This window comes from Egretta garzetta, unplaced genomic scaffold (genome assembly GCF_000687185.1).
Source record: "Egretta garzetta isolate BGI_Z169 unplaced genomic scaffold, ASM68718v1 scaffold453, whole genome shotgun sequence".
In the NCBI taxonomy this organism is placed as follows: Eukaryota; Metazoa; Chordata; class Aves; order Pelecaniformes; family Ardeidae; genus Egretta; species Egretta garzetta.
The window spans coordinates 1,312,547-1,336,183 of record NW_009259175.1 but is presented as its reverse complement, the minus strand read 5'-3'; the positions used below and the strand labels follow the sequence as shown (position 1 = coordinate 1,336,183).

Below are 23,637 nucleotides of genomic sequence, written 5' to 3'. Positions count from 1 at the left end.
GGCCCGGGGGGGCCTGGGTCCCTGCAGGGGCAGGGCGGCCGGGTGGCCGTCGCTGGCAGGTGTGGAAGAGGCGAAGCTGGTGGAAGGAGAGGCCGTGGCAGACGTCTCTTAAGTTATATACATTCAGTTTTCCTACTGTTAATATAATTTAAAATTTGACGTAGCTTTAAAATCCATCTTTAGGCGAGCCTTGGCGGAGGCAGAGCGGTGGCAGTCTGCAGCGCGGCCGCCATCCCTCCTGCGGCCGCCATCCCTCCTGCCTTCAGGGGCTGGAAGCCTGGGTGGCCTGTTCCTGCACCTCTGCGGTAGGAGGAACGGCACAGCCTCCGTCAGGCTCTTTCCACATGAAGGTCTTGATAAAACCATGACTATAATTAAATCCACGTTTCCAAGTCCTGGCTTTGTGAGATATCAGTGGCCTTTTCTCCCTCCGGATGGGTACATGGTGCCACAATATGAATCGTTTGGGTATATCCCATCATATTTCTAGCCACGGCTGAGCTTGGAGTATACACCTCTAGTTTCCTTCCTTGGTGTATTGTCAGTCTCCTAATAAGTAAAGTCCTGAGGTTGCTATGAGAGTTTAGGTTCCGTTGAATGGCTCGCAGTATCCAGTATTCCAGCTAGAATAGTCAGATTGCTTTTTACGCAGTGAAACTCTTGCCAGGGCATGACTAACAACCAGGCAATTAGTAACCTACTTATTAATACATTTAATTGATGTTCTGTAGCTAAGCAAAGCCAAGCTTGGGTTTATTGTAACGCAGGTATAATTCATACCTAGCTGGAAATGGTTTTCATTATATTTCTCTGTGGTTTTTTTTAGGACCAGATCAGTGGCACAAAAATTACCCGATTGCCAAAGGACTCCATCAGTCACCTATTGAGATCAATAACAAAGAAGTTCATTACGATCGCTCCCTACTACCATGGTTTGCTAGTTATGACCCTGGTGCAGCAAAGACCATTCTCAATAATGGGAAAACCTGCAGAGTTGTATTTGATGATTCTTTCGATAGATCAGGTTAGTTTTGTTTTCATCTCAAGCTGTCATTATGTATCAGTGACTATTTCTCAAGTTGCTTGGAAGACAGAGTGTGCTCTGAATGCTTGTGGCTGGGAGAACGTCTCTCTGTGCTGCCTGCGTGTGATGTACAGGTTTCTGTGACTCCCGTCCCCTGCACAACTGGTGGGAAAGGCCTGGGACTACTTTTAAAGTCCATAGGTAGAATCCTACGGAACGGAGAGAGCTGCAAAGAAGTGTGGTGCGGGATGAATGAAGGTGTAAGGTAAATTTCTGAGCTTGCAAAAGCTGTTGCAGTTGTGTTGCTTTCCAGGAACACGGAGTCCGGACTTTATCTATGATGACTAAATTCCATTCAAGCGATTTGAGATGCCCAGCAGAGCATCTTTAACTGTGTATGAGGCTGCAGTTACAGTATTTGAAAACTGTACCCATGTAATTTCTGCTAAATGAAGTAATGAACCAGATGTTGCCACAAAGTCACGGTATTTAATCAGTTAAAACTCCCTTTGGCATTCGTGAGATTTTGTCTTAATGAGGATTATAGGCCTGAGAAATTCCAGTGTTTCAGCTTTAATGTCCAAAATCTGTTATCCACTCGTAGTTATGACAACATACAATGTGCTGCATATATAATGCATAGCTTTTTTTTTTTTTTAGTGGGTTGTATATTTTGAAGGGGATATGTCTGTGCTGTTTAACAGGTGCTAGAAATATTTAGTTTATGTTGGCAGAACCACTGACATTTCATGTTAATACTGTTGGCTATATTTCAAAGGAAAAAACATTACTGAAAGAAGTATGAAATTGCATTAGTACTGCGATAAAAAGAAAAAATGAAATGCATACCTCACTCTTCATTCTGGTATTAAGGTCAACAGAACTGTGTTGTTATTTACAGTAGGTGGGATGGTAAGAAAAGGAGAAAGAAATGTCAGTTTCAGTCAGATACTGAAAAGTTCATCTTCCACAGTGTACAGACTTATTTCTTAATTGCATTAAAAGTTCCAACTTCTATTACAATATAACTAGGATTGACAGCTATAAACAGTAGGAGAAATTTTACTGATAGGTTGATGGATCTTAAATATCTATGGGCATGGATTTAATTTAGTGGTTTTTTGATGAATGACTTGGGTTTCATGAAAACCAAGGATCAAAATACAAATGACTGTGCAGTCAAGAGTTGGATTACTTTTCTAGCAAAGTGGGAATCTTTAATGTTGTTTTAATAAATACATTATTAATGTCAGATAACATGATACATTGGTAAAGAGGTGTAGTTGTGGCATATGAGAAGACCTCCATGACCATTACTTACCATTTTTTACCATCTCTTGTATTTGTTGGAACAGCATCAAATGTATCAATGGCTGCATCTTCTGCAAAAATGCAGTTATTGTTATTGTTATAATTACTCAGCTTTTGCACGGGAGGGAGTATCCCGGCACAGCAATCTACAGCATGGATGCGACACTGTAGCCACAAAAAGCAGAAAGTTTTGGAATGTTCTGAATTTTTTTTCAGATGAACTGCTCAGTAACTGTTGTGTTCTGATCTCAGAAATAAAAAGTGACTCACTGGAAAAAAAGTAGGTGTATTTCTCAACTCTTTGAAGGCAAGAAACATTCAGTGTTTATTGTTATGTCTCCTTTGTTATACCATTGCCTGCAGAGTCTGTGGGTGGTGTTCCTTCTCTAATGTAATGCTAATTGCAGGACGAATTCCACTGTGCATACTCCTACTGACTTGAGCATGTTTTAAGTTTTTTAGGATATGTACTGTGACTTATTTTTTTTGTAAAGGAACCACCAGCTGCATAATGCATAGATATGTAATATCAATCGTATGGGAGTGAAGCTTTGATTCCTTTGGAACGCAAACATTCTATCTCTCTGTCTATCTATCTGTCTGTCTGTCTATCTAGCTATCTAGCTATCTATAACTCTGTCTATCTTACTGAATTATTTCTGAGTTAACCAGAAAACTAAAGGCTTCCTTTATTTTCCTAACTCTTTCAGTTAGAGTGGTCATAGCTATATCTGTAGTTCTATCTAGATTTTAATTAGTTGTAGATGAAATGGATTGCTGAGTCAGTTGCAAAGGTGAGTGATAAAATTACTTACTTTGGATGTCTCAAAGTTTTGCTTCCATTGTGTCTTCTCTGCTAGGAATACTTTGAATATTCACCATTGGGGCAGTTTCTTAAACTCAAATGATTAGAGAGAAGCTTCCAGGGAAAGTGCTATTCAATGTAATTCACGTATTATGTTGAAAAAGGCCTTATTACTGTTATCTTTAGAGTTAGTCTAGTGGAAGGAATTGGAGAATTTATCTCCAGCTATTTATAAAGTCTGGTTGACTTTAAGAATCTGCTATACAATTGGAGGCTTTGATGACAGATATTTGCTTTAGGAGCTATGTCATGCCTCTGCTACCTGCACGGTGTTAATGGATTGTTGTGGACTCAGCTGCCTGTCTTACTGTAGCTATATGGAAGAAGGACCTTAAGTGCTGTAAAATCATTGCTGGAGTCTCAAAATCCAGGAAAGAACTGGGAGCTGAAATCAAAACCTCCTAGGTGTCTGTGCCCAATAAAACCCATACCAGAACTTGGGTACTTTGGCAGCCTACCACTGCTACGTTCTTTGGCCTGAATGGCAGCTCAGATACTCTTTTAGATCCAGCAGTGACTGTTTTTGTTTTGAATTAGGGCTGCAATCTTATTCCTACTAGCAGAGTCCATTTGCTTTTAAAACTCCTAAAATATTAACGCCAGAGAAGTGTCCTGAGAGCACCTAACTGGTGGGACTATTGTCATGATGCTGTATGAGATACATAGCTTGTAACTTCCTTACAATTAATGACTCTTTGGCTATCTTTATCATACCCAGTTATGGTTAGATGGTTAGATCAAGGTGTTCAATTGTTTAATAAATAGTAAAGACACATGTCTTGTACTGGAACCCAGACACAGTAGCTGGGGAGAGATATACTAAGGCTATGTCAGATGTATGCCTTCTTTCATCTTCTCACTTTGTCTGTTTTTGTTACTCTGTGGCACTGTCTGTGGATGTTCATGAGCCAAACAGATTCCTTCTTCTCCTTTTACTGACTTTCTGGTGGATGACATTTAAGGGCTTGGAGTACCTCAGTGCAGGCACACTTTCTTACAAGGTTACCTTGATGCTCTTTGCAGAATCTTTCAATTTCTTATCAAAGGCATGTGAGCCTTTGGAAGTGGATGATGCAAAAAAAAAATTAAAGCGACAGTTACTGTAAGTAGGGAGAGCTTGTTGCTTATCGGTCTCTTTTAGCATGACTAGTGCTTGTGGACAGCATTTCCTAGGGTAACACTCTGTGGGAAATCTCATTTGTGGGAAATCTTATTTGTCTTTGCAAATTAAATTTTGATTAACAACTGGTGAAAAAACATTTATTTATTTGTTGACTGGTTCTAAACCGATGACGACAAAACCCCGTTACTTTAATTAAAACTGGGGGAAGCTTGTTCATAGACACTCAAGTTTTGGTTGATTCCTGCAAAAAGTTACCTAACGTTTTGTGTACTGAATTTGCACTGGAACAAGCCAGTAGCCGTTACAAGAATAGCACAGCTAAATCCCAGTGCTTGTGTAGCTGTGGTACTTGCCACTCGATGGCTGTACCGCATACCACAAAAGGCAGCAAAGTTAAATTCTTCCTTTGGTGTTTAACACATCTATCATTGGTAGTGTCTGCATGAAGGTACTGAGCGTTAATACGAGCACTGCAGAACTTGGGTACAGGGAATTTAGGAGTTAAGTTTCTGTTAACTTTGAACTTCCCTTGTTAGAGGTAAAAATGCTTGAACAGTCAAGGGCCTGCTGAGGCTGCAGTTATGCAGTGGACTGTCAGTTTTCTGCCCCTGGAGATGGGGATTTCAGCCCTACTGTAGATCACAGACAAAGATGATTTGGAAGCTCCTGGGTGAACAGGCTGTGATCAAGGGGCACAAACTGGAAAAGGTGTGTTGCAGTGCAGGTGAGGGTGGGTGGCACGGTGACAGACTTCTGTCAGACACTCCTCTATCCCAGTCTGTCCCTGTAAGGGTACAAAGTTCAAATACAAACAAATGTTTGTATTCTGCATATCTATTCAGTGCCTGCTTAAAGAAAATTTCAGTGAGAACTGAAATTGCAGTTTCATAAGCTTTTGGAAAACGCATTTTATCCCTGCAGTTAGCCAGAGTGTTTCAGTACAGAGATTGTCTTTCGAGCAGAGGCTTTTTTATAACATCTAAAATGTGGCACTGACATTAAAGAGCTGTGGTTTTTATACTGCACTGTAGGATTCTAAAATCTAGATAAAGCAGCATAACAAAGGTAATGTGTCTTTTTCAATTGCCATGCAGTAATACCTTACTAATTTAATTTCACCGTGGTTTACCCGTCCATTTTACGGATTTGGCAGGATGTGAGGATCATAAATCTTCTGAGAACAGTTATTTCTTCTCATGTTTATAAACATAACTCGCCTCATCTGTCTGTTTGGTGCTCTTTGCATTTTTCCACCTGACTTTCACGATATGCCTTCACAGCAAAGAGGGAAGGCATTTGTGTAGCCATAACTTTGCCAATTTTACCTTAGCGAGGATGGATGACAATTGACATCAGTGAAGTTAGAAACCAGAACCCCTACCTAAGCTGCCTCAGTGATTACACAGAGTGGGAAAAAACTGATTCTTTTATTAGCCAGTTCTGTCTCATGCTGCTCAGTTTACAAAGGATCAAATAAAAGGTGAGCTTTTTTTTACTGGAACTGATGTCCACGTGTGTATCCATGTAGGATTGCTCTGTGATAGACCATTCTTCAATGTGGATGGCGGGGAGGGACATGGAATTTGAGCAAGTGCTTCAGGCTGACATGATGTTTTTATGTCTGGTATTGGGCACTGGTGGAGGGTGATGTGCAAACCCATATAAAAAGAGTCAGTCACTGAGCAGTGGGATGAGAGTTTGCAATCATAAGGCACCAAAAAGGAGTGAATACTTTTCTCCCTTGTCTTCCTGAGCTGGTTTGTATATTCCTGCAGCTGGGCCATGTTACTTTAATGACAGCGAGTTTGAGGGAATTACATTTTTGGTAAGTCGGCTGTGGCCATCCTGTTACTTCCTGTAGAGCAGAAACAGAAACGCCACATTTCCAATATTCCAAAGTAAGTCCAGCCATTCAGCTAGCCACGTGAAAAGGATTACGCAGCATTTTAGAGGACTAAGAGAAAAGCTGGCTGCCCGTATATCAGGGAGTGAGCCTGCAGGCTCCTTTTTTAAAGCTCTCGCTTTTCATTTCATGCAGTGCCATAGGTAGAAGCTCAGAGTGAGTCATGGGGCCTTCTGGAAAAGCATCCTTTTGTAAGTGTTTCATGGTAGGAAAACGCCTATCACAGCCTTAAAACTGGGAGTCTCAGGTATTTAAGGTGAACATTTCCTCTATTTCTATGTTTTATGCTACACACTTGCAATTAAAAGAAAGAAAACACCTTTTTGTCCTTCAGGAGATGTTGGTTTATAGGCATCTTAGTCTTTGCATCATTCTGTATGCTTGAAGTGAGGTGATGCAGAGCTTCACCTAACGCCCAATCAAAAATCTCTGCTGATGGTCCATCAGTGGAAATAATGACACGTTTTTACCTTAAACTGGATTATTTGGTCTTACAGCTCTATTTTAATAGAGAATTGATGGCCCTGTCAGCTACTACTGTTACTGTGTCTGCATCGGCCACAGTACTGAACGTCTGTGGGAAGAAGTAAAAGGAATTTGTTGAGAATAACAGCTTGCTTGTATTGTTCAGTAAAGAATACTCTTAGTACTTTATTTCTTGAGGTGATCGTGGATTTCGTTCCTTTTCAGAATTAAGGATATTTTCCTCTAGCATATAAAGACCTGTTCTTGAGAACTGAACTGATGAATGGTTTATAAGAATGCTATAACTTCTGTCTCCAAATAAAGTGAATGATAATTTAATATTAATTAGTATATGGTGAGTACAAAGAAGTTCTTCCCTTTTTATTGTGAGATCCTTCCAAATACATCACCTTCATTTGGTATATAATGTAAAAATTTTAAGATTATTTAGAATCCACAGTATTGTTCATCACAGGCTGAACTTTTCTTTGGGAAAATAGCTTGCGTTCTCAGTGATTGCTTTTCTGGCTCATTTGCTGTTTTTTTTCTCCTCTTCCACAGCCAGAGGGAGCAGCCATTATAGCAGGAGCAGCATCAGCAATTTCGTAGCTTTTTAAACAAATAAGTCATAGCCTGCAGTGAGAGACACAGTTTGTAGTGTTTTGTGGGAATTTATTTATCATTTAGCACTTCAGTAGTTGATCTTTATCATGGCTATTTTTGTGTGCCTAGATATAGGTAGATATTAGATGGAATTGAGGGGGAGATTAAGACCTCTAAACTTAGGTGTCTTATGTGGCTTTTAAAAGTAGGTGGGTTATGTCTCTAAACTCCTATTGTAGTCAACAGAGATGGAGTCACACTTAATCAGTGGAGTCCAGAGAGCAGTGCAGGTCACCGTCTGTTGAGTGTCTACCTTAAGGCAAGCAGAATTACTCTAGAGACTTGACTGTTCTGATTAGGAACTTACTTCAGTTACCCAAACATAGGCATCTAGTGCCATTTTTGACTACCTAACATATTTCACATTGCCGCTGATACTGCTTTAGAAAAGTACAGTTCTTCTAAAGATCTTGTATCACATCTTGGAATATCCCAGATGTGCATTTATGCAGCTGAATTAAAACAGTGGTCTCTGTTGACTGGAATGGAAGCCCAGACACAAGTAATTTTCATCTGCCTGTAAGTGCCTGTAGCTGAAGATGGTTTCCTGAAGTGCTGATAAAATCAGTGCAGATGTCCAGGAGATACTCAGTACTCTCAGAACATAGAGCATCTGCACTAGTCAATATGTAAATATGTATGTAAATATTTAAAATATATGTATTACTTTTAAAAGAAGATACTTGAGTCTAATGCTGCTGCAGATTATCAATTGCAGTGCTGAGAGGTGGGCCACTTCCAGGAGTCTACAGGCTGCGTCAGCTTCACTTCCATTGGGGTTCGTCTGACGACCATGGCTCTGAGCATGTTGTGAATGGAGTAAGGTATGCAGGAGAGGTAAGACTCACCACTTTTTACTTTAAAATAGGGTGTAAAATAATATTTGTCATTATCATTCAGGTGGGACAAAATTTGTCATTTGCCTGCTTTCCAAGGAGTTCTTTCTATTTATTTATCTGTGTCATTTTATTCTTACTCCCATTGATTCTTATAAATGTGAGTCAGGTTGAAGTAATTCTCACAGCATGAGAAAAGAAAAATACTATGTGAAACAAAAGTTTCCATGTTCTGAAACCAATGTGGCTTGAAACATAGGACAGCAAGACTGAATTACTGAGAAGCAATGCAAACTTACTAAAACAGTATTCTGAAAGTACAGTATTATATCAGAAGTATAGAATTGTAGCGACTTGAAAGGAAGAAGAGTGTGTTGCCTTGATTTTCTGCCACTTTGATATTGTAAGGGAAGATGAGAACTGTAGACTAATAATATATAGAGCTTACGCTCATATGGGTTATTTGCCAGAATTGCTGTAATTTGAAAGCCAAAGGGAAATGAATCACTTATCAGTAGATGACTTCTGAACTGCATGTTCTGTCTGCTTACTTAAGCATCTTTTCTGTGTTCTTGAGCTTCAAGATGAGATTTCTGTTCTTTTTTGCAATTTCTGTGTTACGATGTTTATAGTTTATTTTAAAGCAAATAGTAGTCTAAATGGTAATATATGGTTGATATAACTCATATATGAATTTCTGTCCCTGTTTTGGTTTTGTTTGGGGTTTTTTTGGAAGGCCTATTCGTCATTCTTTGTTGCCCCAACCTCTCTCACTTATATGAAGAAGTCTAACTTCAGCCTCTGAGGGCTTGCTATTCAATAATGGAATATTTTTTTTTTAGAATTTTTTCTTTTTTTTCCAGCTACATTTGTTACACTGGAATCCCAAATACAGTAATTACCTTGATGCTGTGAGAAGAACTGATGGAATAGCTGTTTTGGCTATATTTTTGCAAGTAAGTAGAAGCATGCAACCCTTCTTTGTACTGGTACTATAGAGTTTTCTAGTCTTACAGAGTTAAAAAAGCAAAACCCTCTGAATATATTTTCTAGGGATCGTACCACGCTGAGGGGCTTGACTTCCAGTAATGCATGCTTTTCAAGTTACAGAGCATGAGTCATGTTATTTCAAATGGGATCCAATGCTACACACACTTGTCCCAGCAGTTATGGTGTCACTCTGTGACTCGTGGAAGCTGTAAATCCAGATGTATTTGCCTCTCCTTTGGGGACATGATGTCAGTAGTGGCCCTCTGACCAATAGCAGTCACTTGTCTTCTATGCTAACCATGGACTGATTTCAAGGACAGATACCGCTCCTAGGCTTTTCATGAACTTCATCCCAGGCAAAACTAACTCACAGACAATACATGTAACTCATCATTTTCTAAAATCCTTTAGGGGACATGCAGTCTTAGTCTGAAATATTGTTCTTTGCTCTCTCTCATTTATTTAATTTCACTAGGGAGAGAAAGATGGATGTCTGTGTTGAAATCAACAATTGCAAACAGTAGATCTGACCATGAGTCTGTTTTTTAAACTAGAATGAAACTTTTTCCAAATTCTGTACTTGAGTCTGAAGAGTTGTTTGTCTTTGTTAGCCTAAAATTCACTGTCAACAGGAATAGCTGTATTGTGAAATAACCTGTGATGCTGAGTTTCTGTACTGATAGAATTGCTTCATTCGGATCATAGTATCCGTTGGGGCACAGACAGAGGGTACAAACAGAAGACGTAGCTTACTAAGCTGGTAGAGGTGATAGGTTGGGTTAATGCATTGTAATTTTATAGTTGATACATGTTTAGATGCACATATAAAAAACAGGAGAAAGAAGAAAACTGATGGAGCAGAACTCTTTGGTTAGCTCATCCTTTCTTCTTTACAGGTAGGGAAAACTCCCAAACCAGAGATGAAGAGAATTCTCGAAGAAATAAATGCTATCAAAACAAAGGTAACGATGTTGGGCTTTTGACTGTAGGAAGATTGCTGCAAATTCTCAGGACAAAATCAAGAGGCGTGACTTTCTAGTTTTCAAATTCTGCTCTGCAACATTACCAGAGTATATTTGTGAATAAAACCATGGGTAGCTTTTCCTTAACAAGAAAAGTCCTTTCCTCCATTTACATATGAGCCTTCTTTGGCTTTAGTTAGCCTTATAATTTTGTGAAAATGAGAGTCATCTCGCCAAACTTTACTCACCTAAAAACTAGGTGTGGAGTCTTATTCCCTCAGTGGTCAGTGACAAAAGACAGGCACCTTTGGAAATTGGTCCATTTGGTCTTGGTACAGGCTGCCTAATGGACCTCTGGAAGCGGCACTGACTAGACATCTGTGTCTCAGATAACATTATGTGATAAGAATCTCACATTTCATAGTCTGTCTTGTTTGTTATTAGCACAAATTAAATCTCCAGTACCTGTCTCACTTCATTATATGGTGACCTAATCCAATATTCAATAGATAGGCAGAATTTCCATAAGAAAGGAAGCCAGAAGAAAGAGTATTTCTGCACAGAAATGAGTGAAGCACATTGATACTGGACGCAGCTTCACATAAGTTAGCTCAGGTACAAGAAGTAGCATCATGGAGCTTTATGTTGTGTCACGCTCCTCTGGGACCATCTGTGAGGGTTACTCAGTCCACTTATCTATACACTGCATCATTATGTCTTGTATAGATGTGTGCTTAGTTTCCTTAGTTTGTACCTTTGAAGTATCTGAGTCACTCTCTGGTTCTTAAAATACTGGAGCTGCATCTTTACCTAATCTTGACTAAAGCTGTGGAAAAGTCTTCTGTTTGGTTTTGCTGTGTTTTTTTTTTATTAAAGGGGAAAGAAGCTCCTTTTCCAAACTTCGATCCTTCAATTCTTTTCCCTAAATCTCATGACTACTGGACATACCATGGGTCTTTCACTACTCCACCTTGTGAAGAGTGCATCACCTGGATTGTTCTTAGAGAGCCTATCATAGTCAGCTCAGACCAGGTAAACTTCAAATAGATAATATTTTACCCACTTCTTTTTAGTTACGTGCCATAAGATGACCTTACTGTTTTGTCAAGGAAAATGCTCATTGGATTCTGTGAGAAATTGCATGATTGAAAGAACAGTGAAGAACTGAACGCCTTAGGGAATTAGGGGGACTCCATAGGGAACCTGTACAATTTTTCAAAGAACTGCAGTCTGCAGCCTAATATGTGCAATCGACCTGTTAGACACATCTCTACCTGTCTTTGTGTGACTCCTACATTAATTAATTGAGCAGAGATTATGACCTTCTCTACGTGGAACAGCTCATTGTTTCCTAGCCCATGTCAGACATCATGGTGGTTCAAATCCACAGACATCAGAGAGCTTTATAAATCAGTAAAATCATAGCACAGTGTAGACAGTAAGAGTTTATAGCAGTTTGGAGTGTGACTGACAGCAAGCAGTAGTTGCTATATATGAGAGTTCTTGCTCCTGTAGGCAAGAGACCTCTTGTGACATCAACTAAAGAAAAGAGTAGTTCTCTTTTTGTTTCCCAGTCCCTGTGTTCCCACGATATTGACTCTTGCTAGCAGGAAAGGGTGGAGCTGGATTTGGCTCATACCTTTTATTTTACACAGAGATCAAAACACTGCATTACAGGAAGAGCCAACGTAAGGAAGCTCAAGCCAATAACTTGTATTCTCCTGCAACCATTTAAATCAGAACATGGATATATTTAGCTAAGCTTTATGTTAGGTTTGCACCAACAACTTAGATTATGCAGGATTTCTTCTACCATTTATATTGTCTCAAGCTTCCTCACTGTTCATTTCTTATGATGAATATTTGAGGGTAATCACTGGTCAAATTGTGAAATAAAGCTGCTGTGAAAAAGTGACCATCTGCAATGAAATGCAGTGGGACAGTCAGGTACCCTAACTACATTGCGCTCTGAATGAAGCAGGAGTCGAATGTTCTCACCTAATGCAGCTGAGCATTTCCAACTCGTGAACATTCTACTTTGTAAGTGTGTCCCTTATAGCATGCTTCTTTCAGAAACATATCAGACTGTTAATGGGATTCGTGTTTCTGTCTGCCCCGTATTCTAGATGGCATCACATAACCAAGAAAATTATGCAAGTATCAGGTGCTTGATACCCATGTTTCTGGAAGGCAGACCAGCTAAATTTTCCCAAACAGGAGCAGCATCAGATAACTGTAATTTCTTGTTAAACTGAAAGCCTTCTCTGTTCACTTGCCATAAAGAAGTACTTCTTGTTAATCCTCATTCCCCCTCAATCTCATTTATAGGATTTTGAATGCCCTCTTTCATCACATTCCATCCTGTGATTCTACTCGTAACACACAAGTCAGTTTTCTCATTTGAGACTATTCCTCTACTCAGCAGACTATAATAATATGATACCTAAAATTTCAAGACTCCAGGACAGTGAGAATATGAACATTAATCAAGTGACTGACGAATTATGTAGTTATTATATGTAGACACATAACTTTTCATTTTAGGTTCTCAAGGTGATAAGGTGTTTTGTTGTATTGATTGATGTGCATGTATCACAAAAAAAAATATTTTCTAGTATTTTGTGTTTATGTGGCTCTTTATCTTTTAAAGAATAGAACTCAGGTATGATGGGAACCTTAGCTGGCAAGAGATAAAATATGGTAATGTATTCATATAATTTACAGCTTAATTTTCACAGCTTATTGAATGGATCTGCATCCTGTTTCCTTGCCCATCTGAAAAATAAAATACATGGGCTATTTTGAAGCTGGTACTTGTGGGAAAAATACAAATATGGTCTGACTGGTTTCCACAAAATAAATCTGCTTAGGGGTGTATGTTACAGAAGATCAGCTACAGATTTTATTGGGAAAAGTGTAGTCATTACTGAGCATATCTGATTTAAAATGCATTTTTAAAGGAAAGACTAATAACGTCATTGATCCAGCTTCATGAAAAGACTTTCTGATCACTGCTGTATTTGGGTCATGGCCTTTTTTCCAGCTTATCTAAAGCTACTGGGTTTTGGGAAACATACAGACTGTTCTCTAGCTATTGTAGAAAAAATGGAGCATTTGAGGTAAGAAGGAAATTGCAACATATAGATGGGACATTGGCTCTTATCCTGAGATAACTGCTTTTCCAGCAGAATTGGCAGTGCCTGTGAGGTACTGTGTACAAATACACTAGAAAGACTTTCCTCACTCCAGAGTGCCTGCAGTCTAAATAATGTATTTGTAAAAGAGGATTGTGTTACCAGTTATGTCTAATCCTAGAAAATCTACTACCATGGCAGCCTCATTAATAGTAATTATTTTAAGTGCGTGTGCATTTACAGTGGATCACTTGGATGCTTTTGCAGCCAGATGGTAATAGTATATTAGCCACAAGGGTAAGTGCAGTCACTGCGAATCAGTACTCTGCAGGAAAAATCAATTCACCAGAAATCCCTGTGAGATGTGGAGTGGGTGGCCTAGTTGCTCAGATTACTTTTAATGAAAGGATAGGGATTTAACTGTGGAATAACTCTATCCAACTGCAGACTAATTTTTTCACCTTTATGTAGCTATAGCCTGAATATATGATTTTTTTTTTTTTTTTTTACTGGGTAGGGCAGATCTTCCACAATTAATAATAAAACACAGCAGTTTCTTCTCCAATAATATTTTATCGGTGTTAACAAAACTGATGAACTGGTTTCATCTCCTAGCGTCCCCATACAAATTATTCTTCATCTGAAATCTGAAACTTGATTTCAGATGAATAGTCCATCTGATGCACATTATGCTGGTTATAAATGTGACCTCATCACTGTTCAAGCAAACAGAGATAGCTGGCTTTTCTGAGCCATGTAGTGAAGAGCAACGTTGAGATGCCTGATCTAGCTCAGTCCATAAACTGGAATTAGTACAGTTACAGTGAACCCAGCTTTTACAGCCCAGACAGAAGCTCTGCTTCTATTGGACTTGAACTCTGTACCATAAAAGTACATCATACATACATTAGTGTATTGAAGCTGGTCGCGAACGAAGTTGTTGCGTGCCGTGCATGGGGCTGTATTTTCAAGTGTACACATGGGAAAATGTATGCATCCTTTTCATGATAAGCCCTTCAGACAGGGAGGTGTCAAGTGTCTGAATCAGAGCTGATAGGTTTTCTGTCTAATGTGCATGGCAGTGACAACAAATGACCATAATGTATCTGTAAGTGGGTATATGTGTTGCATCCTTTGAAAATCAGAAAGCAGTGGAGTAAGAGCATTATACACTTTTGAAGAGTATGGGCAGAACTCTTCTTACGGCATCCCTCAAACCATACCTTAGTTAAAAAAAAATGGCCAAGGACAGTCAAGCTGCAGACCCTGTTTACAAACCATTTGAAACCTTGACCAAGTCATTATCCAAATTTACATTCCTATTATTATTAATAATGGACTTTTTTGTGCCACTGCAGCAGAATATATCCTCTGCTACAGACCCACCACGGAAATGAACAATTAGTTTATAATTTAGCCTTAACACCTCGCAATTCCAGAGGCTTCTTAACAATGAGACACTAAGGCAGGGTTAGAGTAGGGGAGGTTTATTAGGGCATAGGCTGTTCTATTTGCATTTTCTGAGGACTTCCTGCAGTTTCTGTGGATGTATGTTCTGTAGACAGTACATAAATGACAGTACTGTTCACAATCGTGTTCAGACAGGACCCATTTTTTCTGTCTGGACTATTTCTAAGAAGGTTACTGCTAGGAAAAGAATGAGTACGGTTCTTGTGGTGACGGGGTGAAGGACATCTTTACAACTTTGAAGGAGACTTTCTCCCCAGCTTCTGGGGCTGAGCCAGCCTCCTTGGTTTAATTGCTGGGCTGTGGATTTGACCCCAAGGGATTTCCATCAGGACACTTTGATTTTTGCTCTCCTGCAGATGGCGAAGCTCCGCAGCCTATCCAAGAATGCTGAGAATGAACCTGATCTCCCTCTGGTTGACAACTGGCGCCCAACTCAGCCTCGGCATTTCAGGATGGTGAGCGCATCATTCCTCTAGGACCTGGCTCAGGTTGGGTGTCCCTGAGTGAGGCAACATCTAGAACTAAGAGATGGTTTTGGTTTGCGTCCTCTGTTGCATTTAGACAGAACTCCAGCTGTAGGTCTGGAGGCTGAAACTTTGAGTCATGAAATGTGAATTTCACTTTCAGAGGATACCATTTACTTAGGCAAATCCTATCATTAAAATGGAAGTAGAGAATCTGTTTGACTCTTCATAACTGCTTTAATATTAGCTTTTGTTAATAGTACAAAGGAAGAAAGAAGATGCTACTAACAACTCCAAAACCGTTTCCTACTGCCCACATGTCCCTTGATGCTTGCCTTACTCCATGCTAAAGAGGTTGCGGTTAAGAGAAGTACTTGTTTTCAGCATAAAAATGTATTTTTCAGTAGTTGTTTTCAGCATTATCCATATCCTGCTCTGAGCTGCACCAGTTAATGCATAAGGCATTCTTGATAATAAGTGAGAGCACTCTTTTGGTATTTGATGCTCAAATAAAGTATGAAAGGATAGAAAATTGCTTCATAACCATTGATAAAGAACAAAGCTTTTAACTTCTTAAAACAATGGATAGGTGAAACAGAGGTCTGTTCTGAAAATTGTATTCACTGAGTTACATGTAGTCAAAGCTATGGAGTGGGGGAAGAGCTGTTTCTGTTCATGTCAGAACTCGTTGTCCATATGAAAAGACTAAGTTGCATTTTAATGTTGTAGTAATCAAAGTGACATGGATTTTGAGAACCTGGTCTTCATATCCTGAATTTATATTTTTTCCATGTATGCAAGTGGCTTTTCTGTGTGAAAAGGGTGTTAAGATAGCAGGAGCTCTTAATCTTTTTAGTGTTTTTTTTAAGGCAGATTCTCACTTCATGTGTAAATATAATTGATCCTGCTGTCAATGAGGTTTGTGCATAAATATCTGAAGTGACAGTTTGACTCTCCCGATGGAAATGCAGTTGACCAGGGTGTTCCTGTCTCTTCTTTTGGCATAAAGAACAACGAAACAGGATTGTAAGCCCATACTTGAAATAACAGTGCGTCTGCATTAAAAAATCCAACGACAATAAATACATTTACTTATGAATTTTTGTTCTGTATGTTTTTTTCCAATTTTAGAAACATGCAAAAATAACAGTATTTTAAAGAAAGACTTGTCAATGTCCTCTGTAATACACCTTCATGGAAACTGATGGTGGATGGTATCTTTTTCAGATGATTGTTTGAACTACAAGAGTACTGATAGTATTCCACATGACTGCAAGCAAGTAAATAGCATCTTAAATATGCTACATCACTGAGACATCCAAATCTATTCTTTTAGTGGGATCATCCTATTCTGACAGTGGCTTTCTTGTAATGTCATGTGAACCAACTCCTCCGCAAGTTGATTGCACAGGGGAAAGGTTCAGTCTGTATCTAAAACCGTTGCTCTGAATGGTAATTTACACTGAGCTCTGGAAATATAAAGGAGCTGCTGCTCTGGCAGGGCTGTGGCTGGACTCTCAGCTGCCGTGTTCATAGAATCATCATAGAATCATAGAATCACTTTGGTTGGAAAAGACCTTTGAGATCATCGAGTCCAACCTTTAACCTAACCCTGCCATCCCACCACTAAACCATGTCCCTAAGCACCTCATCTATCCTTCTTTTAAATACCTCCAGGGAGGAGGACTCTACCACCTCCCTGGGCAGCCCATTCCAGAGCCTGACAACCCTTTCAGTGAAGAAGTTTTTCCTAATGTCTAGCCTAAACCTGCCCTGGCGCAGCTTCAAACCATTCCGCCTCGTCCTATCATCTGTTACCAGGGAGAAGAGGCCGACCCCCACCTCGCTACAGCCTCCTGTCAGGCAGTTGTAGGGCAGGAGGATGTGGCTGATCCTGGTGATGAGGCAGGGGTTATGCTCCCTGTCTCCAGGTTCCCCACTGTGAAAGTTTCTGGACTATGTCCTCACTTTGCTTTCTTCCTTCAAATAGGTAGCATCTTGGCTGGGAAATTTTCATGTAGTCATTGTTAGTATTTCCCAACTAATTTCCCAAGTAGATTACATTGTGCTGTTCGTGTTTGCACTTCTCGTTTGTAGCCACACTGTGAAGTGATTTGGATGAGTTAACATCTGTTACGTTGCATGCCCATATTGCTGACTTTGACAGGGATTGTCTTACATGTACAGGCTTCCACTTACTCAGGTGGATGACTTGCACCAGTAAAGCCTATGCAGGTCCCTATCTTTGAAAACATTTTTTTTTTTTTTAAATACTTGATTAAATGTAATTTCTTCCCAGCTGGGTTGTTCCGGGACAGTTCAAAGCATGGCTTTGTGTTTGACCACCAGTACCAGCACAGTGTTAGCTGTACGGATAAGAACATGCTGCTGGATTGTGCTTCATACTTCAGAGGAAGGTTTAATCCATGAAGATTTCTTTTTGTCATAAACTTCTAGGTAAATATCCAAAACAACATAGGGAAGTATTCTGTATCCCATGCAGGACAGGGCTCCGATAGGATACCCAGTGCTTCCTGCCTTCACCTGAAAATGGCAATTTCCTGATCCGTGAAAATATGAGGAAACAACACTGTAACCACCTTTCTACTTTCTGCTTGTTTTTCTCCAGTCAATTCTGCCGTGTAAATCTGTTTGCTTATATGTTGCTTCATTAGAAAAAGGAATTCTGAAGCAAAACCTCTTTTTTTCTAAAATACGTAGTTTGCCGTGAATCACAGTATAAGTTACTTTATAATGTGCTTTATTAAGCTAAGTTGCATATCTTAGAGCAGGCTTTATCTTTCTTGCAATTGATGATATTGCCAATCTGGAACGTGTAATCTCAGGGGGTTTTTAATGATACAGTGGTTCCCCAGTCACACTTTGCAAAGGAGCTGTCTGGGTTCTGTAAATGACGCTGAGGTAAGCCTCATCCTCAAGAGCCATGCTTATTAACTTTTAAACGTAAAGTCGAAGTAATCTCTAAAGACAGTGTCTTTTGACTTTTTCATGCAGTTGGTTTCATAATATCTGTATTTATAATTAGTAAAAGGTAGGCTAAATTAGGCTCGGGACTTCGTTGACCCAGCTGCAGATGGGAGGAAGCATGTGAATATGGATTTTGGCGGTTGTTCTGCAGCCCCCCTTCCAGTGTTTAAGGGACTGTCTGAAGTAACGATGACAGATTGAGAAACCAGTGGTCCAGTAGGCATCAGAAAAAAGTGGGAAGTGTCAGAGCAGAAGGAAAATGAAAAGCCAGAGGGTGGGGGGGCACTTCAGGGGCACTGTAAATTGAGCTGTAAACTGAAAGTATGAGGGGATTAGGGAGAGTTTGAAGGCAGCAAGGGAGGATATGCGGGGTGCTGTGAGTCAGCATTTAGAATGTGTTCATGTCTGATGCAATTTTCTTTTCTCTCTGGCTGTGTTCATTGTTATTTTACAGAGCTTTTGAGCTTGCAGCTTTCTGTAAGTACAAGAAAAATTAATCACTGGTGTGACTGAACTCGAATCGCCGCAGGCCACTGTAGTAATAACATCCCACACATCTCACTTCTACCTGCACACTTCACCGTGCGGCGTAGTTCTGTGCACAGCGAGAGGAGGGAGCCCTGGCTTCAGAAGCATCTGGTAAAGAGGGCAGACATCAAATTTTCATCTGGGTGGGGTAGAAAACAATGAGTTACTACTGTATTTGACTTTACATACCATGTATGCCTGACTGTACTTGGTGATACCAGTGCTAATTAGGAGCAGTCCCTCTCAAATAGAAATGCAGACATGAGACATGTGCAGCCACATTGCATGGCTCGTTGACAGCCTCTCCTCCAAGTTACTTTTCATCTGCTGCAGATGTCAAAAATAATTTGACTCGGCCTAGCTCTGTGGTGCTGTGAGTCTTCCTGAAACTTGAAAGGTTTTAAAGGGATGGCTGTACCTGAGTCCACGTCACAGGCAGTCTTGAACACGAGCAAGAAGGTACACGTGGAGTGAAATCTCAGCTGACGTAGCACCAGAGACATGATAACACTCATCAACAATTAATTATGATCAATTTTAGGTAAGATCTGCCTGTCTAAACTTGGTTAGACTAAAAGATATCCATGGCAAACATGTGGGAAGTCCATTTTCTCATGCTGCTCGTTGGGAATCTCTTCTCTAGCCCCAGCATCGTGCTGACCAGAGAAGTTATCCTCTAGGTTACCTGTGTGCAGCTGAGTGGGGAACGATCAGCTGGCAGTCTCGCTTGACAAAGGTCTCTGAGGCAGGCAAGAGGAGGTAGATTTAGATCTCAATCTCAAATTTTGTACCAAAATAGACATGGATTTTAGTGGGGAAGAAGAGTCAAAATCATTCAGGTGATGGGTATTTTGGAAGAATTTAGACTCATCAAATCTGCTTTAGACCAGGACTGTATTTAATTAAATGTGATTTATTCTATGCCCAAATTGATGCCTTGGAAATGTCATTAGAGTCACCTATACAAAAATGGACAGATCTTTGGACCCCTTTTTTTTATATTAAATAAGAGTGTTTTGCGAACTATGTGCATGGCTGTTAAGACCATGGGAAGAATTCTGAATTATTTTGCCTGAGTTTCAGATTTAATTGAAAAAAGAAAAAAGTTCAAATTCTGCCTCACGGTGTAGGAACCTTGAAAATTTAAACAAATACAACTTAAAATTTAAACAAATACGACTATACAGTAATGTCTGGAGCAGTGCTGCAAAATATGACTCGCTAACTTCACTCCCAGCATTCTGGGTTGTTTTGCTGAAAGAAAAAGGAAGGGGTTTCTGTGACGTCGTTTCATCAAAAATGGTGCTCATGGCTAGAATCAGGCTGCCGTGAATTTTTCTGCACCTTGTAATAAAGCCTCCCATGGGGAGTATTTGGGATCAGAAGAAGTGATTGGCACAGACGTTCTGTCCCGTCCACTGGCCGTGTGGCAGCGGTGACGGCTCGGCGGGGCTGAACTCTCCGGTCTGTCAGCGGGGCAGAGCCATCCCTCCGGAAGGGCACGCAGCTAATCCCTAGCCATGGCCATTAGAGGACGCATCGTGCCTCTAATGGAACGTGCTGGAGTCGGGCTTGTTTTGGATAAGGTTTCATTCCCTTGCCTCAAAGCCTTTCTCCCATTGAACAGACCTATGCCTCTGTGTTTTTACAGCTTACTGCCTGTCTGTAGGTATGCATGTATATCAATATATGCACAGAACACATATGTGCTATGTAAATACACATTCTGTTACTGTTTTTTTGTTCACGTGGGAGAGCATTTTGACTGAAGCTACAACAAATTTCAGACTCATAGGAGAAAAAGCGTCCTCCTGGTGAAGTTAGTCTTGCTCTTACCAACCTGTCCCTGGTTGGCTGCCTGCCACACCTGACCGTCTTCCAGAGTAACGTAGCTGAGGAAACAGCTCCCTTTCCCTCCTTCTCCAAGAAGAAAAGAATCTCATCAGCTTGGAGCAGCTTTGCTTCTTTCTGAGATCATTTGGGCCATTAATTACCTTGCCCACTCTCCAGCCTACAAACTGTGGTGTTAACTTTGAAGGAGCCAAAGGTGATGTCTGATCAGGCTAAAGAGGGAGAAGTAGATCTTCCTGCTCATGCTAGAAGGAGGGCGATGAAGAACTGCATGGGTGGAAGGTCTCAGGGAAGAGCTGGCGAAGACCGGGCAGATAGCAAACAGGTACAAACAGGTACAATCACAGCGAGATGTGCAGAACTGATCTAAAGGCAGAATTCGCCGCTGGTTGGTGAAAGTGGTGAGGACTCCTGAACCATGAAAGGGTCAAATGCCACCTCTTGAAAACCAGGAGTGTACCTCATTGGTACACAGTGTCACGGTCATACCAGAGGCATGGTATGACCCCTTGAGGGACTCTGAGCAAATCAACTCCTTTGAGAAGAGAGAAGGCTGTGGCTTTCATTCTTTTTGTGCTACAGTGAAACAGAGACTTAGTGATTGTGGCGGTGTGCTCCCCCTCCTTTGACCTCTTTCAAGTGATAACTACCTGTGGCTGTGGTGATAAGATGCATCTGATAGATGTGTCTGGTAGTGAAGGATGCACCCACTGGATGTGGGGGGAGACAGATAACAATACGATAGCCAAGGGCTATTGTGGAGTGTGCCCATCTAAGCACAGTGATCAGTATGCAAATATGACCATGAGTCAATCATCTGACCCCCATCAATAGTGAGCAGCCCAAGAGCCCGTGGAGCTCTCCTGCACGGCAGTGGGCTGCACGCCAGGATCTCCCCTTGAGCAGGGACGCCTCCCAAGGTTACTCCTTGAGGCTGAGAGATTCCTTACCCCAACAGATTCTCAGTAAGTGGCTAACAGCATGCTAACTCTGAAACCTCAGCTAAGTGATATAAAGGATTAATTGTGCATGTATAATCCTTTAGACATAAACCGTTGACCAAGTCTGGGACTAGGATTGGATCCAGCTGCACCCAGACTCCTCTCTGAGGGAGTTTAGAAAGCAAGGGGATCTTTTCTGAACCTCATGACTCAACAGGAGGGTCTCCCTGACAGCTTTGTCTGACCCTGTCCTCTGTGCAGTAAATAACAAAGTGTACCTTGCCATCGAATCTCAAACTATTGTCGCAGTTACCACTGAACTTTGTTAACTCACTGTTTTACACCAATAAACCACATTATTTTTGCCTCCCTCTCACTCCATCTGCGACAGTGATCCCACATGAAGGCACAGGGCAGCTTGGATTAACACTCAGGCAAACAGACGAGATGGTCCCCTAGTTGCACAGTGCATGCGGCTGTCTGAATCACACATGTTTTATAATGAGTCTTGTGTATTAGATGGTTAATTAGACGTGCATTTTTGCCTTGCATTCCTCTGGGAATAGGTGTATGTAGGTGGTGGTTGGCTTTTTTTTTCCAGGTTTACTTCTCTTAATGCCAGTGCACTTGCTCTACTCTTCAGCAGTGAGGCTGAGTATTTTCTGGTGTTGTGATTCTCTACATAAAGAAGATGCAGAGATGGCAGCAGAGATCTGTGGAATCGTACTGGTGAGCCTCCACTGGAAACCCTCGGAAAGCTCCAGGATTTTCTGCATTGGACAATATCCCAAGGATTATGGCATATGGCAAGGAGATGCAGCTCACAGTGAATGATTTGATCAGTTTTGTGGCTTTCCAAAAATAAGAACTCATTTACTTTCAAAATGGGCGATCCCTGGGAATATCAGAATGTTGAAGGAAGATACGCTATCAGCGTGGATACATCCAGTAAAATAGGTCATTGACTAGGAAGCAGTCAAAAAGGTTTTTTGAAAAGTTTTGATTTTCTGGTTACCATCAACCTATGAGGAGGCAAACAACTTTCTTGACCCTGGGAACTATGCTACACATGTAACACTGGTGAGTAAGAGGAGAATGGATATATCAGTCCCAGCAGAGCCTTCTGCTTTACTTCTTTTCACAGACTAGGCTTTAGATTATCTAGCAGCGCCTATATTAAGTGTTGAACCTTGGCGTGGAGGTCACACTTGAATTGCTGACAAACCAAATGCTGCTTAACAGCCTGTAAACTATCATTGATATACAGACCCAATGTTGTCATCAATGGATTTAAGTTAATCGTTCGGTTTCAGAAAGGGATTAAGCTCTTTTCTCCCTCCCTCACACCATAAATTTGCCACATAAGTTTAGGAGAGCACTTAACTCAATTTCACAGTAAGTTTTACAGTCAGTATTGTACTTCTCCTGAATCAGAAGCCTGACATAGACTTTAGAGCTTTAAAAGGACAGCTTTTGGCCTCTGACTAAAGAACAGCTCTAATCATGCATGCCTGAACACAGGATGGTAAGAGCTTTTTTACCAAGATGGAAATTCATGGCCTCAACTCCTAAGACACAGAAGTGGCCCCGCAGCAAATGGTACCTATCCCAAAACAAAATTAAAACCTTTTTCTTCCTGTCTTCAAGAGATGATTCTCAAAGGCTGTCCAGCTAATTTGTATAAATTCTTGAACAGGGTATGAGCAGCTGCAGATAGTGTCCAGTGTGGTCCAGTCTGGTAGCAAAGGGATGCACATGGTTATGGCCCAAAACCCAACACCATATCTGATCAGATTTGTATCCATCCCATCAACAGCAGGAGTGCTATTCCAGGTGTCCAAACATTCAAGGAGATCTGTAATGCTAACCAACAGGGTGGGGACTGAAATATTAGTCTTTGTTAATTGAAGAGACAGTTGTATAACTTAATGATATTGTAATTGCTGAGAACACTGTATAGAAGAAAGGACCAGGTTGTCAGCCCACCTAATCAGAGAGACCTTTATGATTCTATAGGTTTAAATTTTTATTTTTGCCATCAACTTTGCTACTGTGAAGTGTTGCTGCTGGCTTTCAGATAATGGTCTGCAGGATTTTCTGATAAAATATGTGAAGATGA

At 40.6% G+C, this 23,637-nt stretch overlaps 2 protein-coding genes across 2 annotated transcripts in view; both read left to right on the top strand.

Moving 5' to 3' along the window:
- The window catches only part of LOC104123328 (carbonic anhydrase 3), an 18,244-nt gene extending 3,022 nt beyond the window's left edge, over nucleotides 1-15,222 (top strand). The window contains exons 2-8 of the mRNA XM_035891166.1: nucleotides 165-305; nucleotides 827-1,024; nucleotides 8,073-8,191; nucleotides 9,054-9,146; nucleotides 10,077-10,142; nucleotides 11,019-11,174; nucleotides 15,103-15,222. Coding sequence (XP_035747059.1) covers nucleotides 165-305; nucleotides 827-1,024; nucleotides 8,073-8,191; nucleotides 9,054-9,146; nucleotides 10,077-10,142; nucleotides 11,019-11,174; nucleotides 15,103-15,222 — 893 coding nt within the window. The remainder of the gene's footprint in view (nucleotides 1-164; nucleotides 306-826; nucleotides 1,025-8,072; nucleotides 8,192-9,053; nucleotides 9,147-10,076; nucleotides 10,143-11,018; nucleotides 11,175-15,102) is intronic.
- Nucleotides 15,223-20,836: 5,614 nt separating this feature from the next.
- Nucleotides 20,837-23,637, top strand: part of LOC104123327 (carbonic anhydrase 2) — a 72,041-nt gene continuing 69,240 nt past the window's right edge. The window contains exon 1 of the mRNA XM_035891165.1: nucleotides 20,837-20,912. Within this exon, the coding sequence (XP_035747058.1) occupies nucleotides 20,837-20,912 (76 nt within the window). The remainder of the gene's footprint in view (nucleotides 20,913-23,637) is intronic.